Genomic DNA, 16,596 nt, shown 5'->3' with positions numbered 1-16,596 from the left:
TTAATTGCTTAAATGCAATTTTACCCCCTTATTTTGAAAAATGCGGAATTTTACCCCACTATTTTAAAATGCGGAATTTTACCCCCCTATTTTATAATTTGTTGGATTTTGCCCCATACCAAAATTTTGCACAAAATCTGCTTCTGAGCCTCAAGTTCAAAGCGTCGCATAGAACTCAATTTGGATCAATAATTCACCAAACTGGTACCGAAACGACCGCAATCGAGTTAGTTTTCCAAAGAATCAAACTCCACTAAATTTGGAGTTACAGAGAAAGATTAATTACCGTTTTAATGAAGGTAAGTTCAAATTAATTATCGTATGAAACTACTACTAGTATTTGAAGGTCACAGGTAGACGATGTTGAATTTGAAGGTCACAAGTAGATTTCTGCAGAATTAGTAATTGGACAGACCTTCACTAAAACGGTAATTAATCTCTCTCTATAACTCCAAATTTAGTGGGGTTTGATTTTGTGGAAAGCTAACTCGATTACGGTTGTTTCGGTATCAGTTTTGTGAATTATTGATCCAAATTGAGTTCTGTGCGAAGCTTTGAACTTGAGGCTCAGAAGCAAATTTTGTGAAGAATTTTGGTGGGGGGCAAAATCCAACAAATTATAAAATAGGAGGGGTAAAATTCCGCATTTTAAAATAAGGGGGATAAAATTCCGTATTTTTCAAAACAGAGGGGTAAAACTGCATTTAAGCTAATATTAATTAACGTTGTTTAATGGGCTGGACCAAATTGGGCTTCATAAATGAGAAAAACTCTCGAAATTGAGTTCCTTTGTTATTTAAACTTTTGGTAAAAAATAAAATTTTTGGTTCCTTTGTTATTTAAACTTTCGGTAAATTTGCCTATAAATCTTAACTCAACTAAAAAAAATATCAAAATTATTAAGTTGGATACCATGTTTAGGGTTCAAATCCTGATTTGTGTGAGTTTTCAATAACTTATTATTTTGTCTAGCTAGTAATTTTTTTTAAACCTACTTTGATTTGTAAAATAGTAAGAACGGAACAGAACATGACAGAACAAGATAATCCAGGACAGAACAAAATTGTATCGGAGAGATATATGGCGATAATATTTTTATATTCGAAAATAAAATGTGTATTTTCCTATTTTTTATAATTGTATTATGGACAAAAAGTTGTCTTGTGTTTCAGTGAGGGACAAAAAATCTTGTTTTTGTCCTATCCATTGCTGCCTAATTTGTCCAGTCCCATAACCAGTTAGAAATCAAGCAGGGTACAATAAAAGTTGTCCAGTTCAGTCCCCTGTTTTTTAGCAAATCAAACGCACAGAGGATACATTAATTTTGGTGTGGACTTTTCATAATACCAACAATACCCTTGATTTTTTTTTACAGTAACAAAAATCTTTTATTAACAAACTCATCGTAACATAAGGCACATCTTTGGTTTTTTTTTTTTTAGCAGCAAAAATCTTTTATTAACAAATTCAACATAACATAAGACATTTTTTTTTGCCATAAGTTACGCCTGCCTGGCCCGCTAGTTTGATATAATGTGGGTATATTAATTTTGTTAAAAAAATATATTATTTTTAGTTACTACCACTTATCCTTTTTATAAGAAACAACAGTAAAAAAAATAAAATAAAAATGGTTGTTTCACCGTGTACACATATATGAATATTTTGTGTGTGTTTATTAGGAGAGAGAAATAAAACCACGCCAACTAATACATGTACTTGGATTAATATGTTAGTCCAAATACATGTATTGATTTTCGTGTTTTATTTTTCTCTTCTCTTTTTCTCTTCTACTAAATAGAGTTTTTGTGTCATATTGTTGTCAGTTCCCATAACATTACTTTTTTTATTAAAAAAAAATACTCAAAAAAAAAATTAAAAAAAAGGGAAATAGCCATTTTAGTCCGTGAATGTGCAATTCGATGTCATTTTGGTCTCTCACTGAGGAAAAACTATTGAATAGTCCCTGAATCTGCATTCCGTTAGTCAGTTTGGTCCCTGCTGTTAAAATTGGCCGTTAATTCCACAAAAAAGCTGACGTGACATTTTTTTGACATGTGTCAGCTTGCTAAGTTGGCATGAGAGACGGTGAAACAACCATTTTGATTCCTGAATGTGCAACTCGCTGTCATTATGGTTCCTGACTCAAGAAAAAATACAAAATAGTCTTTGACTCTGCAATCCGTTAGTCACTTTGGTCCCTTGCGTTAAAAATTGTTGCTAACTTTATAAAAAAGCTGAAGTGACATTTTTTAGGGACACGTGGCACGCAGATTTAATACTTTTGTGTGACAACTGGATGAATGATGTGACCAGAGACTAAAATGACATTACTTTTTATTTCTCTTCATTTCTTCCTCAGATTCTTCTTCATTTTCTTCATACATTTATGAATAAAACCAAAATTTTAAACCCAACTTTTAAAGAAAAAATAATTGGCACCTATTCATTTACCTAAGAATCATATATAAAATACTTCATCCGTTCCTTTTTATTTTTTGTTTTATATCAATGTACACATGCCAATGCATAACTTTTATCACTAATAACTTTAATTTATCTATTATAAAAAATTATGAAAATTTTATATTTTGAAAATATTCGTCGAGACAAATTGAACAATATCTTATTTGCTAACATTTGGTTTTTATATATTATAAAAATTTATGGTCAAAGTAGATTATATAAATAGTGTACAGTAATCTAAAAGGACAAATAAAAAGGAACAAATCGTTAGTTGATTCAGTTATGATTGTTGCTGAACTTGGTAGGAACGACCACGGTTCGATCCCTCACAACTGCGATCGGGAGGGGGGCGGAACCACTTGATGCCAGAACTAACCCCCGAATCAGATTAAACTGGTGTTGAAAGCCCACAAAATAAATTGAAGGAAGAAGAAGCAAAATGAATTGTTGTTAGGTTATTTAATGTATGAAGTAGGTAAAAAAGAATGAGAGGATGAAGACAAATAAATGAAGAAAAAAAGTATGCATAACAACAAAATTTGAAAGAAGAAGAATAAGTTAAATTAGTTGCTATTATGTTATTGAGTGTATGAAGAAGATGGAGAAGAACGAGAGGAAGAAGATAAATAAATGAAAAGAAAAAATAATAATGTTATTTCAGTCTCTGACCATATCATTCATCCAGTTGTCACACAAATGTATTAACTCTGCGTGCCACATGTCACTAAAAAATGTCACATAAGTTTTTTTATAAAGTTAACGATCATTTTTAACATTAGGGATCAAGGTGACTAATGGATTGCAGAGTTAAGGACTATTTTGTATTTTTTCTTGAGTCAGGAACCATAACGACAGAGAGTTGCACACTCAGGGACCAAAATAGTTGTTTCCCCGTCCCTGGTGCTAACTCAGCAAGGTGATGTGTGTCAAAAAAATGTCACGTCAGCTTTTTTGTTGAGTTAACGGCGAAACTTACCAGCATAAACTACCTTGACCAACGGAATGCAGATTCAGGAACTATTTAATAGTTTTTCCTCAATGAGGGACCAGAATGATAGCGAGTTATACATCGAGCGACCAAAATGACTATTTCCCCAAAAAAAAAATTGCTAAAAAAAATTACTCAAAAAAAAAAAAATCTAACAATGTTCTCGAACGCCATTATATGAATCAAAGTACATTTTGGTTTTAAGTTGTTGACATAAACCAAAGCACAGTGTTCTGGAACACCATGAACATGAAGAAGGGTTGTTCAGCCGCTATACTTTATCACTACCCTTGTCCTGATGGTGTTTTTGCTGCTCTCGCCGCACATCTTTACTTCAAAGCTACTTCCTCATTCTCTCCTCTCTTCTTTCCTAACACTGTCTATTCCCCTCTCAGGTACCTACTACTTCTTCTTAACCTTTCACTCTTTTATTAATCATCTTTTTTTATCACTTTTTTTTGTTTTTGTTTTGCATTACCCTTTTCAGAGTTGAAGATCTTCCATTGAGTGAAATTAGTGATCTTTATCTTCTTGATTTTGTTGGCCCACCTGGTTTTGTTCAGGAAATCTCCACCAAAGTTCCAAGGTACAGCTTTCTTGTTCAAAAATATCAAAGTTTCAAAATTAGGTTTAAAAATCTTTTGCCTCCATGTAATTTCATTTTTATTCTAGTCCTTTAATTATACAAAATTTCAGTTTTGGTCCTTGTTTGTTTGTTAGGGTGCTTGTAATATTTTTCATGCTAAAATTAGTCCTTATTAGAGTTTTAAATGGGGGTTACAGTAATGGTTGCAGTTGTGTGTGATCCTTAATACTGCGGAGAATTATGCTCAAATTGGCCTATGCTGCCTCAAATGAAGTCACATTGCAATTTTGGAAAGATCGAAAACCGTTATGTTGCGGGCCTTCATTTAAAACCCTGGTTCTGACGTGGTCTATTATTCGGATTTGGATTCTATACATTCAACAATCCTACATTCACCTACATTTAGTTTATTTTTAAGGTCAATTTTGTCATATTTGCACCAAATGTAAGTAAATGTAGGAATGCTGGTAGTCAAAATCGCGATCCAACTTGTGAGATCGTGCGAGTCTGCGATATTGATAGGCGTGGGCGAGTTCGTGCATGGGAAGAATCGGAAATGGGTGGATGCGATGGAATCGGAGAGAATTTAAATCCCTATAATTCAGAGACCAAAGTCAATATGGTTCATATATTATGAGACTATTCGCTAGAACTTATGAAATCAACTTATGGCAATGTTCATAAGCTGTTTTCAGCTTACTTTCACAAGTTCTCCAAGATAACTTATGAAAATAGTTTATAGCTTATATAAAAATAATTTAACTTTATTTTATCTTCTATAGAAATAGCTTATACATAAGTGTTTATCATGATAAATGTGTGTGCTATAAGCTGCAAATAAGTTGTTTATTCAAACAGGGACTATATGTAAGCAACTTGAACAAATATTATGAGGACTAAAGCTGACAATTTTTAATGGAGGCTAAAAGCAAAACCTGATAGTCTGATATTTATGTAGCGAAATTGCGAAAAATATATTCAAGCCATTATTGATTATTTTGTTATTGTGATGATCTAAGAATTGAGGAATATTTGATTGCATCAACTAAGGTCGTTTTGTTGTGCCTCTAGAGTGATTATTTTGGACCATCACAAAACTGCACTTGAGAGCCTTTGTAGTGAAGATACTTCACTTGGAGAGAATGTGATTAAGGTTATTGACATGGATAGAAGTGGGGCTACTATTGCTTTTGACTACTTCAAAGAAAAGCTTGTGAATCCTGATGTCGGCGTTGTGGTGAACCAACCTTCAGTGCTTGGTGAGTTCGAGCGTGCGAGACAACTTTTTCAGTATATTGAAGACGTGGACCTTTGGAGGTGGAGACTTCAGAATAGCAAAGCTTTTACCAGTGGTTTGAAGGATTTGAAGATTGAATTTGATGCTCGGATAAACCCTTCCCTGTTTGACCAGGTAACTTGACATAAGGAGAATTTTATTTTTTTTGCTTTTCTCCTATAAATTCTGGCATGTACTATATGTTAAGGTTATTGCTTCTGATCAACCTTAAATTTGAAGGGCTAATACAAATTTGCAAACATCTTAAACTTTCAAATCGACATCATCCCGTGTCATGTTTGGATGTCGCTACCGCGTAATCCAAATGCACTATTAGATACTTAAATTAACTGACATTTTTCTAAATTATGGCAGTTGCTTTCATTGGACTTGGATAATGTTATTAGCCAAGGCATGGTGAGCTTGTCGCATAAGCAAAAATTAATTGATGAGTGTCTCAGCAAATCATATGAAATCGCCCTTGGAAACGGTGCATATGGTCACTGCCTGGTATGTCTGATATTTCTTTCGTTTAATCTCTTTCTATGTCTTCCATCTTACAAACTATCTAGATTTTATTACATTTGCATAGATCGAGTCTTTGTTGTGGTTTTTACTCTTTTCTTAATTAGAACTAATAAAAAATCTTGTTGTCAACTATTTGTGCTTGTAGGCTGTTAATGCAGATACTACTCTTTCAGAGTTGAGGAGTGAACTAGGACATCAGTTAGCTACTAAAAGCCAGAAATTGAAATTGAGGTTTGTTTATTTTGTTTTCTTGTTCATATAGATGCTATTCTTCATTTGAGTGCCTCGAAAATCCCTTCCTTAATATGTAGATATATCTTAGTTGAACACTTTTCCTTCATTTGTCTTCCCCTTAACAGTAAGTAAAAACAGTTAGGATTAGACTGCTGTAGTTAGTTGAAAAAAAATATTTTAGTTAGATAAGTAGTTTAAGAGGTGTATAAATAATATGATGAAAATAATAGTGAGACCTTTGGTTTTGGAGTCGAATTAGGGAGGGAGTATTCTGATATTTCTAACGCACGGGAGATCCTGTATCCTCATCTTTGTTATTGTATCACTCATTGTTGTTAAATAGCAGCTATAGTGGCTCTCTAGACAATGCATTGTAAAATAATGGCTATAGTGGTACTATAGAATTGTTGTGCAATGGAATTTGAACAAACCGCTGATTTCTGCGAACTGCGATTGACAACACTTGGTCAAGAAGTAGAGGTTATTATCAAGACTTTCCATTTCTTTCCAATATAATAATCCAAAGTTATATCAACTTGTATCAAACTGATATAATATTACAATAAAGGTCACATTTTATTCACAGAATTTAATGGAGGTTAAGAGTGCTTTGAGAGGATGAAAAGGAGCTAGAGTTGTTGTCGTTTGACTAAAATGTCATAGACTTGAGTCATGGAATCAGTCTTTTGCAAATACAAGTAGAAATTTCAAAGAACCATAATGATTTGGTGCAAAGATGAAAAGACTGATAAGAACATCTGAAGGAGATTACAGAGATGAGGGAAGAAATTGAAAACTTTCTGCAAGAAAGGTTGAAGGCTTCTATAGGGACACTAGGATATGTTATGATTACTGGTGTTTTGGTAAACTTTACGGTTTCAGTTAGTGTTGTAGTTGAGGGCAGGGCAATTCATTATGTTTTTCGCCGTTTTCAGCTCATACAAGCTAAGCTGTCTACCTAGAGAACAAAATGTTTGTGGATGGTGGCAACATTGTTAGATACCACCTCAGTGAGGCTCAATGTTGTCAATAGTGGATCACGGAAAAAAGAGGTTTGTTCAATATGCAATAGTGCTACAATGTCGATATTTAACAACATTTTGTACTAAAAAGGGTATTGGGGGCTTAATAACGATTTGTTCAGATTTCGCTATGTTTCTATTAACAACATTGGTGTGCCTTGAATCAGTTGGTAATAAAAAATAGTAGTTAGCGACTAACTAACTATTTAGGATTAGTTGAAATAATTGTTGTTAAAATAATTAGTCAGAGAGGAGGATCTAGAGGGTTACAAATAATAGGAGGAAAGTGCTAGGCGAAGAGTCTTTGGTTTTGTGGAGGAATTAGGGAGGGAGAAACCAGGTCTATTGAACACATAGAGGATTACGACTTGGGAGTCTTGATTCACATTTTCTCATCTCTATTCTTATATCACTTGGATACAAGTCAAGAGATAGAGGTTTCTGTCAATATCCGTTCCATTTCTTCGCTATTGTTAAGAGTCTCTCACATTGGATGTAATATGATATGAAAATGAGTTTAAAAAGTGGGAGGCATCCCTCACCTTACAGACTGATTTTGTAAAGTCGAGTCAGGTCCAACCCGAATTTTAAGTCCTATATTCCATTCCAGTTCTGTCAAACCGCTTGTCGAAATTTTACATACCAGACCGATGTAACTCAAACATGAAGTTTCCTGCCAATATTATATTTTAACTCGGTGATTTGAAACTTCTTTTACAAGTTTAATTATCTCATTTCCTTGCATTGACAAAGAATCTATGTAACAGTTTGTTGTTTTCTCATTGATAACACTTTTTTATGGACTTATGTCTACTTTTAGGGGTATTGGAGCTGTTGTATATAATGTTCCAGAGCTGGAAAATGACCAGAAGCTAAAAATAAGTCTGAGGAGTGTGGAAAATGAAGATACAACTCCTATCTCTCAGGTTGTTCCTTCATAAATTTGTTGATTGAATCTCATATGTGACTTATGTTAACGTGTGATATATTACTTGCAATCTATGAAGCACAGACTCCAACACAGACACCTCTGACGCAACACGTGTCGTATGAGTGTCGGAGACGGAAACACGCCTAATCACATAAGTGTTTGTGCTTTATACTTTCAATCGGACTTGTATCTAACTTCTTTTGAGAATATTCTATTAGGAATTTGGAGGTGGTGGACATCGAAACGCTAGCTCTTTCATGTTAAAGTCTGAAGAATTTGAGCAATGGAAGGTGTCACTCATTGTTTCTTGACATGAAGATTTCAATCAGAGTTTACACTTGCTGTTATGTATGTTAGTGTAATCTTGAACCTTTACTTCATTAAGCCATGTGAATGTCATGTGAATGTTTTGGTACCTCTCTGTGATTGTATTATACAATTTTTTTTAACTATTCTTTGTAGGTTCTATTTTCAATATAAATTTAATCATATTTCTTTTATAGTAAATTAAGTCATGTTTGAATGGCCTCTTTAATCATCAAAATTTCTGATAATGTTCTGTTTGACTATTTCTGATGAAATTCTCCAAAATCATTTAATTATTAAGCACTTTTGAATGACTAAAAATTTGGTTAACACAAGTTAACATAATTCCATAAGCTCAATGGTCATGCTTCTAGGGAGGAGTAATATTCACAATACTGAAACAGAAAAATACATATTACCAAAATGTTATGCCCTTTGTTATATATAATTCCTTTCTCAAAAGAGAAATACAATGAGACTAATATAACACTTTTGTTATTTATCATTATTCCACAATTAAGTAACACCAAAATATACCTCAAGATAGAGGTTTAGTACAAAAATGCATATATAAAAACCAATGCCTTATAATATGACCCTAAACAAGTCCACCAACCAAACCAAGCCATAATCACCAATTATAAGTATAATAATCAGAAGAAAAAAAAAACAAAAAGTTAAATCTCCTACTAACAGTTATGGTAAAGGTGTATAAATATTTTATTATATATATGATGAAATGTATATTTAATTATATTATATATTCCAGCTTTCAAATTATTCACCATGCACCAATCTTGATTTCCATGAAGTCTTGAAAATATTAGTTTGTAAATGTAGCATGTGAAACTTCTTCACAACCAACCATTGTTGCTGCATTAGAAGAATACCATGCATCTTCTGTAATGAATTGCATCCATGAATCATCTTTGTCTTCCTCTTCTAAGCATGAAGATGATGCTCCTAGTATGTCCGGAGACATCGTTTCACACTCGTTGATTATGGTTTGAGAACATTCGATTAGCGACGACATACTACATTGCGCTTGTTGCTCTTCCATATCAGAACAGATTCCATTTTTCTTGAACACGCGACACAATGCGTAAGTATCCTGCAATACAATCAAGTTCATTAAGGGTCTATTTGGATTAACTCCTTTGAACTTATCTACTGACATAAATATTTGTAAGACTGGTTGAGTTTATAAAAACAGCCAATGATATCTCTGTAACTTATCTACTGACTTAATTGATTTTTTTATCCAAACAAAACCTAATAGTACTAAAGCAACACAGAATCATATTGTATAGGATTTTTCAACTCAACTCATATCATTGGGTAGTCAACAACAGAATCATATTGTATAGGATTTTTCAACTCAACTCATATCATTGTGTAGTCAACAATTGAGGCCTAAACAGTTCAACATAATGTGTTAATTAAAAACCATATAGGACAATCTCTGACAAGTATGTGGCATAAAGATTCAAAGGGTGCTAAATGTTGTCCATGTTTCTTATTTAAGAGTATTAATAATGCTGCTACTATGTTTGTAATCAAGTGGAAACTTTAAGATACTTTTAGGTTACTCAAAGATTGGGTTCTCTTGTAATTAGAAATATATCTAACTCAACTTTACAAAATATATTTACTCCAGTTTTATATATAAGCAGTGTTTTTTTTCTTCAGGTTATTGAATAATTGATATATTTTGTCTATAATATGAAACAAAAACATCAGTTATCTTATTATTTTTGCCATTTAAGTATCTTAGACCTTATGGTTTTATGGATATCCTGGCTTAATCATTTAAAGCATTAATTTGGTTGGTATTGAACTGTTAATTCCCTATATCCCAGACTTTATGTTTTATTATATTTTTAAATTTAATTTCTAGAGTATGGTAGTATAGTATATTTATTGGTCTATTTATGTTGAAGAATAAAGTAAAAAGCAACCGACATAAAATGAAAGTAATAGGATAGGCGAATTTCTCTGCTTTATGAGGGTGTAGAAGCCTTCATAGCTTATTAGAAGAATCTAATAATTCTAATCATGGAACAGTAACAATGACCAATAACATAAAGAATATTAATTAAGAAAGTGATGAAATGGATCATAAGTAGGTATAAGACTTTTGTCTCATTAGATTAACAAAAGAAATCACAAGATGCAGTAAGAATAGAACTTTGTCATTTAGAGATATTAGAGGAACACAAGTAAAGAATATGTCAGTTATACGTTTATAGACTATACCTTATAATAAACAAATATAAAGTAATATTCATAAGAGAAGAGAGAGAAAAACAGAGAAAAAGGAATAAAACTATCCAACTAGAAAAGTTGAGGCTTTACATGCACACCATGCAGTTTTCACGTTCTTCTATTGTTCAATTTAACAAAATATCTTTAACAGTTCATTAAATTCTCTCTAGTTTCAAGTTCTACTCACATCTGTTTCTGTAATGTGTGTCTAATTATAACTGATCATGGAATGCGGAACCTATGGACACCGAACACAACAATGGCACTCACAAGTTGATAATGATAATAATTTAAAAAAAAAAAAATTAATTGAATGTAATCACATATATCAGTGTTAGTGTTAGACTCTAGATACACTTTCGATTAGAAATGTAGGTAAGGTGGAACTAATGCATGAAAGAGGAGCTGAAAACAATCATGGAAATTGCTTTTATCACTGTCTTAAGAATCAAACTTCATGCTTTTTCAGATCAAATATATGGTGACAAGTGTGCAAATACAGACAAACAAAAGAGGGTTCTGAAGGTAGGTAAAGGGTCAGGTGGGCACCAAGACAGTTTTAAGTACAACAAAAACATTTGCTTTTATTATAAGAAATGATATTTTGACATACAAATTTGGCAATGGATGGGTAATGAATATATAACAAGCTATGCACAAACACATACAAACACGGAATATGATACGGACACTAACACGTCGATACTAATAATTTTTTTAGAAAATGATATCATTCAATGTAATCACATGTGTCGGTATCGAATACTGATACATGTTAGACACCAGAACACGCCTTTAATCATATCAGATATATACATAAAAACCATGTGGATGAATAATTAGTTATGACATTTTGTTATACTCATTAATCATATATCTGTACTAAATTAATATGACAGCTAACAATAAAGTTCTATCAAGTATATAAATCTTTAATCATTGGAGAAACTGACAATTTGAGAATTATAACAGAAAAGCTAGCTAGTCACACATCTTAGAAAAAACACAATGCAATTACAGCATATGATCATAATATACTCATTACACATAACTGATGAAATATTTAGAATAATACTAAAATAATAACTTCAACATGGACTTTATTAATCTTTTTTAACTAACATTTTGATATGTTTGAAGTTTTTTTATTGGTTTATGTATAGCTAAATGTGTTCTCACAAGAATTTCTATAATTCATAAACATAACTTCAAATTTCAGTTGCATTATGCCTTAACATTATGGAAATTTGTGGACAAATGCAACAAATGAGAAAACAATATTGCAGTTGCGATGCATTTGGGGAGACCCTTCAAAACATTTACGAGCAATTTAAAATCATGTCCCGTGAGTTTAGCTTAGTTGACAGGAATATTGCATTATATATGCAGGGGTCGGGGTTTGGAGTTCGAACCCAGATCATTCCACTTATCCACCTTAAGGGTGGAATTTCCAGCCACTAGGCTACTTGACAAAAAAAAAACATGGCTTAGCATATCACCTTCATTTTTTGTCATTTCTTAATTATTTCGGTTATACGGGCATTAAGAGAATCACACACACCTAAATAAATCCTATACAGTCAGTATTACAGTGTACAACCGTCTGTATAGTGATAGATTAAGAGAGAATATTGTCTTAATCTAATGATCAGCTACACCATAAAGCCAACCGTAGAGGATCCAAGTTCCAAACACAAACCACACCAAAATGGATCCTCTACTGTCAGCTTTACGGTACAACCGTCTTTATGCTATTAGATTAAGATAATAGAACTTCTCTTAGTCTAACGATAGACTGTACCGAAAATTGACCGTAGAGAATCTAAGTTCCGGACAAACAAGTACGCAAAAGTTGTTTACCTGTAATCCTCCAGAGTTGTCCTCACACTCTTTATCATCAAGACGATACTCATGCATGACCCAATCAGTTCTAATTCCTTGAGGAGCTCTGCCTCTATAGTAAACCAAAGTCTTCTTCATACCAATAGGTCTACTTTGGGATGAAACTCTTCTGTCTTTTCCAGTAGATTTCCAATATCCTGCTCTAGTTGCTCTATTTGTTCTGAATCCATTAGGGTATTTTCTGTCCCGCGGTCCGAAAAAGTACCACTCTGGATCTCTACTTGGTAAAAATGATTTCTCTATGCATAGCAAAAAAAATAAAATGTTTCCATCAAAATCAATCAATTGAAGAGAACTTAGCCTCATGGAAAATAAAATACACACACATACATGAGAGTAGATATATCATATATGGAAATTTAGGTCGAAATTTGGAAGTAGTTTTCTCATAAATAATGTGTGTCCTTTTGTGGTTCTTACTTCTTAGCATATTTTTATATTGCGGTACACAACCGCAATTGAGACTGAAATATAAAAGTTTTGGAGGTCTCTACAACAGCGGTGCAACCACAATTGCGGTTGTAATATAAATTTTTTGGAAGTCTCTGCAATGACAATGTAATCACAATTGCAGTTGCACTATAAATGTTTTAGAGGTCTATCCAACAGTAGTCCAACTAAAATTGTGGTCACATCGACCACATTAGCCCGCATTATGCCGCAATATCAAGCTTGCCGCAGCCTAACTGCAACCGCAACTTAAAACCATAGTTTTTAGTTGTGGGCAACAGAAGGGTAAAAAGCTAATGAAACCTTAGTTTTAATTAGGCCTATGGAATTCGACAAAAATTTCATGTTTGTAAATTTCAGAAGTTGCACTAATTAAGGCCTTTGATGTAAGAACTGCTTACTTCATAACTAGATTAATGGCATGTATATAGACACAATTTCTTGCATATGAAACTGAAAATTATATTTTGTTTGAATATGTGCATTAATCCAAGTAGGTTTCCATTAGAAGAAATATTAATGACAAAATAAAAGAAACAAAGAATATAAACCTGCTAATTCCCAAGGTTCACATTTGTAAAGATCAACTTCAGGAATGATATCAAGTTCAATTTCTTGACCATTGATTTTCCTCTTTAGATAATAATTGACAAGCTCTTCATCAGTTGGATGAAACCTGAAACCTGGTGGTAATCCAACTGGTGACATAATAATAATTTTCTTTCAACTCTTTGTTCTAGTTTCTGTAAAAGTGTTTTCACTCATCACAACCATCATTGATTATAAATACACACAAAAAAGAACCAAAGTTCCTTATCTTTGAGTTTTTTTTCCTTCTCTCTCTCTCTCTCTCTCTCTCTCTCTCTCTCTCTCTCTCTCTCTCTCTCTCTCTCTCTCTCTCTCTCTCTCTCTCTCTCTCTCTATCTCTCTTTTCTTCTTTTTCTTTAACAGAATTATAGATTCTTTCTTGCATAACGTTTGATACAAGCCTTTCCCTATCAATAATTATACTTCTTTCTATCCATATATAAGGGATTTGTTTTTTGTCAAGTAGCTCAGTGACTAGAAATTTGCCCCTAGAAATGAATAAGTAGCCTACTTGTCAAGTAATCCAGTGACTAGAAATTTGCCCCTAGAAATGAATAAGTAGCCTACTTGTCAAGTAATCCAGTGACTAGAAATTTGTCTCTTATAATGCGACGTCCCTACCAACTGAACTATGGTACGTTCCTGATCCAACAGTATATTTTATAGACTGACCTGTTACAACAAGTTTCATTTGTGTTTTTATTAGTTTTTAATAGTTTTGTTATAGCAATAAAAAATTGGATTAACCTGCTATACTAAGTTAACCTCTCAAGGGTCCACCTTTGAACCTCGTTCTTAAAGTACATGCTAGTAGCAAGTTCAGATTTCCTGCTGTCAGCAATTCTTCGTATGTATTCATACAGTCGGCATATCAATGATCGTTGTTCTAGATTTCAATGTAGATTTTGGTTATTTTTTTAAAAACTAAAATACAGAACTTGAAATATGGATCGGCCAATTTCGATCCAGTGATCAGCGATATGCCGACTGCGTGACAATCCAAATTCGTTTAGAAGCACCCTTGTTTGCATTTCCAGTTGAACTATATAAATGTTCTACAATCCTTCACTTTTTCCTTATTATTTTATTTGATGGCTCTTTTTCTGTGTTTTGTAAGAAGTGAGAACATTTTGGAACAAAAGTAGGAAAGTGATTAGCCAGCAGAGTAAGAGATCCTGTAATCAGTTGTATCTAGATCAGCCAATCAGTAATACAAGTAGACAGCACACTTTTTAGGAACAGAAGAAATTAGATACAAACTACTATGAAATATGACAATTCAATTCTCATTTGTTTTATTTAATGGTGTAACATTACAAAAATGTTATCTAGATTCTAGATGTAATTTGGTCTCTTTTATATATATATATATATATATATATATATATATATATATATATATATATATATATATATATATATATATATATATATCTGCTTACTCTTTGCGCGTCAACATCATTAAATGAATATGTGTGACATTTATGTGGCACTTTCTGTCTAGCCAGTCAACCAAAATTTCACAATAGGGACCAATGTTAAAAATGGCAAAAACGTCGGGGACTAAAAATATAATAAAAAAATGGAGGAACTATTTTTAAAAGTCCGCCAAAATGTAGGGATCAAAAACATATTTAATCTTTTTTTAGAATATGCGTGAACTCAACAACTTTCTCTTATGCTATGGGGTCACGAATAATTTAGTTGCCAACTCAGAAAGTTGTTCTGTTAATTTTACTCAGTTGGTACGAACATAATTTTTATATGCGGGAGGACATTCTATTTATTCACTTTGAAAAGGTGGAATTCTAGCTACAAGACTATTTGAGAAAAAAATATATAAAGTATATAACTAAAAAGTATGAGAGATTCGACTATAATTAAAAAATATAGGGACTAAAAACATATTTAACCCTACAAAATATACTTGACTACAAATTTTTTATATCCAAATATCAATTCTCATACATGTGAAGACCACTTTAAAAAACCCCATGAAGATGCTAGAGAAGGAGACCTTTAGACCTATCTTATATGGATTTTTGAATTAAACTCACCAAAACATTTTTTATTTATCAAAATAAATTGTCATATGGGGCCGGAATCACTTGATACCAGAATTGATCTCCAAATTAAATTTAACCGGTGGTGAAAGAAAAAAAATTGGCATGCTATTTAAGAAACCAATAAAAAAGGAAGGGAAAAAATATCATTTTTGGGTAGAATAAAAAACATGGATTAGTCAAAAAAAAAAGGAACATTTGTCAGTCAGGCCCGGCGTGCAGGGTGAGCGACGGCATCGGGCCTCCACATTTTGGAGGTCTCAAATCAAAATTTTGAATTCCTATAATAATAGTTATATATTGTTAGTATTTATAAAATATCAGATATAATCAATAGATTAATTTTGAGGTCATATAATAATAGTTATATATTACCAATGTTCATAAAATATCATACGTTTAGTAGAAAAATATCCTAATCAAGTAAAAATAATAATAATTACACATTTCTTGATTAGGAATTTTCTCATCTCCCAACCAACTTTTCTCCATACGCATGAGCCATGAAATTGAATCCATAAGAGGACTAAAATTCTTATCACTTGGACCAATTTATTGTTGATGTTTCTTATGTTACTTATAATTTAAATAGATGATAATTTTTTTAACATTTTTTATTAGGGTCAATTTTCAATATTCAAATCGGGCCTTCAAATAGTCGAGACCGGCCCTGTTGTCAATCACATGTGTTCCTTGGAACGTGTCATATATCAAATTTAGGAAATTTACATCAACAAATTCTACTTTCAATATGTTGTACGTGGTGGATCAATATGTTTTGAATTTGAATCTGTTTGGCAATTAAGTTTTTTTTTTTAATTCTCCTTATCAATTAAGGTATTAAGGTAATGACACACCACGTGAATAAAGATTATCGCATTGTTTGTACGGTTCTTTTATGATAACACACAAGGATATTCTCAAATCCACGAGACAATCGTTTTGGAGACCTTAGTTAGGGGTAGCACCTCTCTTCAAAATATTAGAATGA

General features: G+C 32.5%; 2 protein-coding genes across 2 annotated transcripts; one reads left to right on the top strand and one right to left on the bottom strand.

Moving 5' to 3' along the window:
• Positions 1–3,649: 3,649 nt before the first annotated feature.
• On the top strand, positions 3,650–8,538 carry LOC123910159. Its single transcript, XM_045961216.1, has 7 exons — positions 3,650–3,849; positions 3,942–4,040; positions 5,112–5,451; positions 5,692–5,826; positions 5,990–6,075; positions 7,921–8,026; positions 8,250–8,538. The coding sequence occupies exons 1-7, from the start codon at positions 3,698–3,700 to the stop codon at positions 8,340–8,342; spliced, it is 1,011 nt and encodes a 336-aa protein (XP_045817172.1). The 5' UTR covers positions 3,650–3,697; the 3' UTR covers positions 8,343–8,538.
• Positions 8,539–8,772: 234 nt separating this feature from the next.
• LOC123910158 (NAC domain-containing protein 86) lies at positions 8,773–13,765 on the bottom strand. The gene is made up of 3 exons (XM_045961215.1): positions 13,506–13,765; positions 12,463–12,743; positions 8,773–9,448 (listed from the first exon to the last, which is right to left on the bottom strand). The coding sequence occupies exons 1-3, from the start codon at positions 13,660–13,662 to the stop codon at positions 9,161–9,163; spliced, it is 726 nt and encodes a 241-aa protein (XP_045817171.1). The 5' UTR covers positions 13,663–13,765; the 3' UTR covers positions 8,773–9,160.
• Positions 13,766–16,596: the final 2,831 nt, after the last annotated feature.

This window comes from Trifolium pratense, linkage group LG2 (genome assembly GCF_020283565.1).
Source record: "Trifolium pratense cultivar HEN17-A07 linkage group LG2, ARS_RC_1.1, whole genome shotgun sequence".
In the NCBI taxonomy this organism is placed as follows: domain Eukaryota; kingdom Viridiplantae; phylum Streptophyta; class Magnoliopsida; order Fabales; family Fabaceae; genus Trifolium; species Trifolium pratense.
Note: the sequence above shows the minus strand (reverse complement) of the source record. Positions and strands in the feature narration are given on the sequence as shown.

Coding starts and splice junctions, on each gene's coding strand:
- LOC123910158 (XM_045961215.1), bottom strand. CDS start 13,662: ATGTCACCAGTTGGATTACCACCAGGTTTCAGGTTTCATCCAACTGAT. Junction 12,744..13,505: donor TGAACCTTGGGAATTAGCAG/GTTTATATTCTT, acceptor TGCTATGCATAG/AGAAATCATTTTTACCAAGT. Junction 9,449..12,462: donor ACAACTCTGGAGGATTACAG/GTAAACAACTTT, acceptor ATTGTATTGCAG/GATACTTACGCATTGTGTCG.
- LOC123910159 (XM_045961216.1), top strand. CDS start 3,698: ATGAACATGAAGAAGGGTTGTTCAGCCGCTATACTTTATCACTACCCT. Junction 4,041..5,111: donor ATCTCCACCAAAGTTCCAAG/GTACAGCTTTCT, acceptor TTGTGCCTCTAG/AGTGATTATTTTGGACCATC. Junction 5,827..5,989: donor GTGCATATGGTCACTGCCTG/GTATGTCTGATA, acceptor TTGTGCTTGTAG/GCTGTTAATGCAGATACTAC.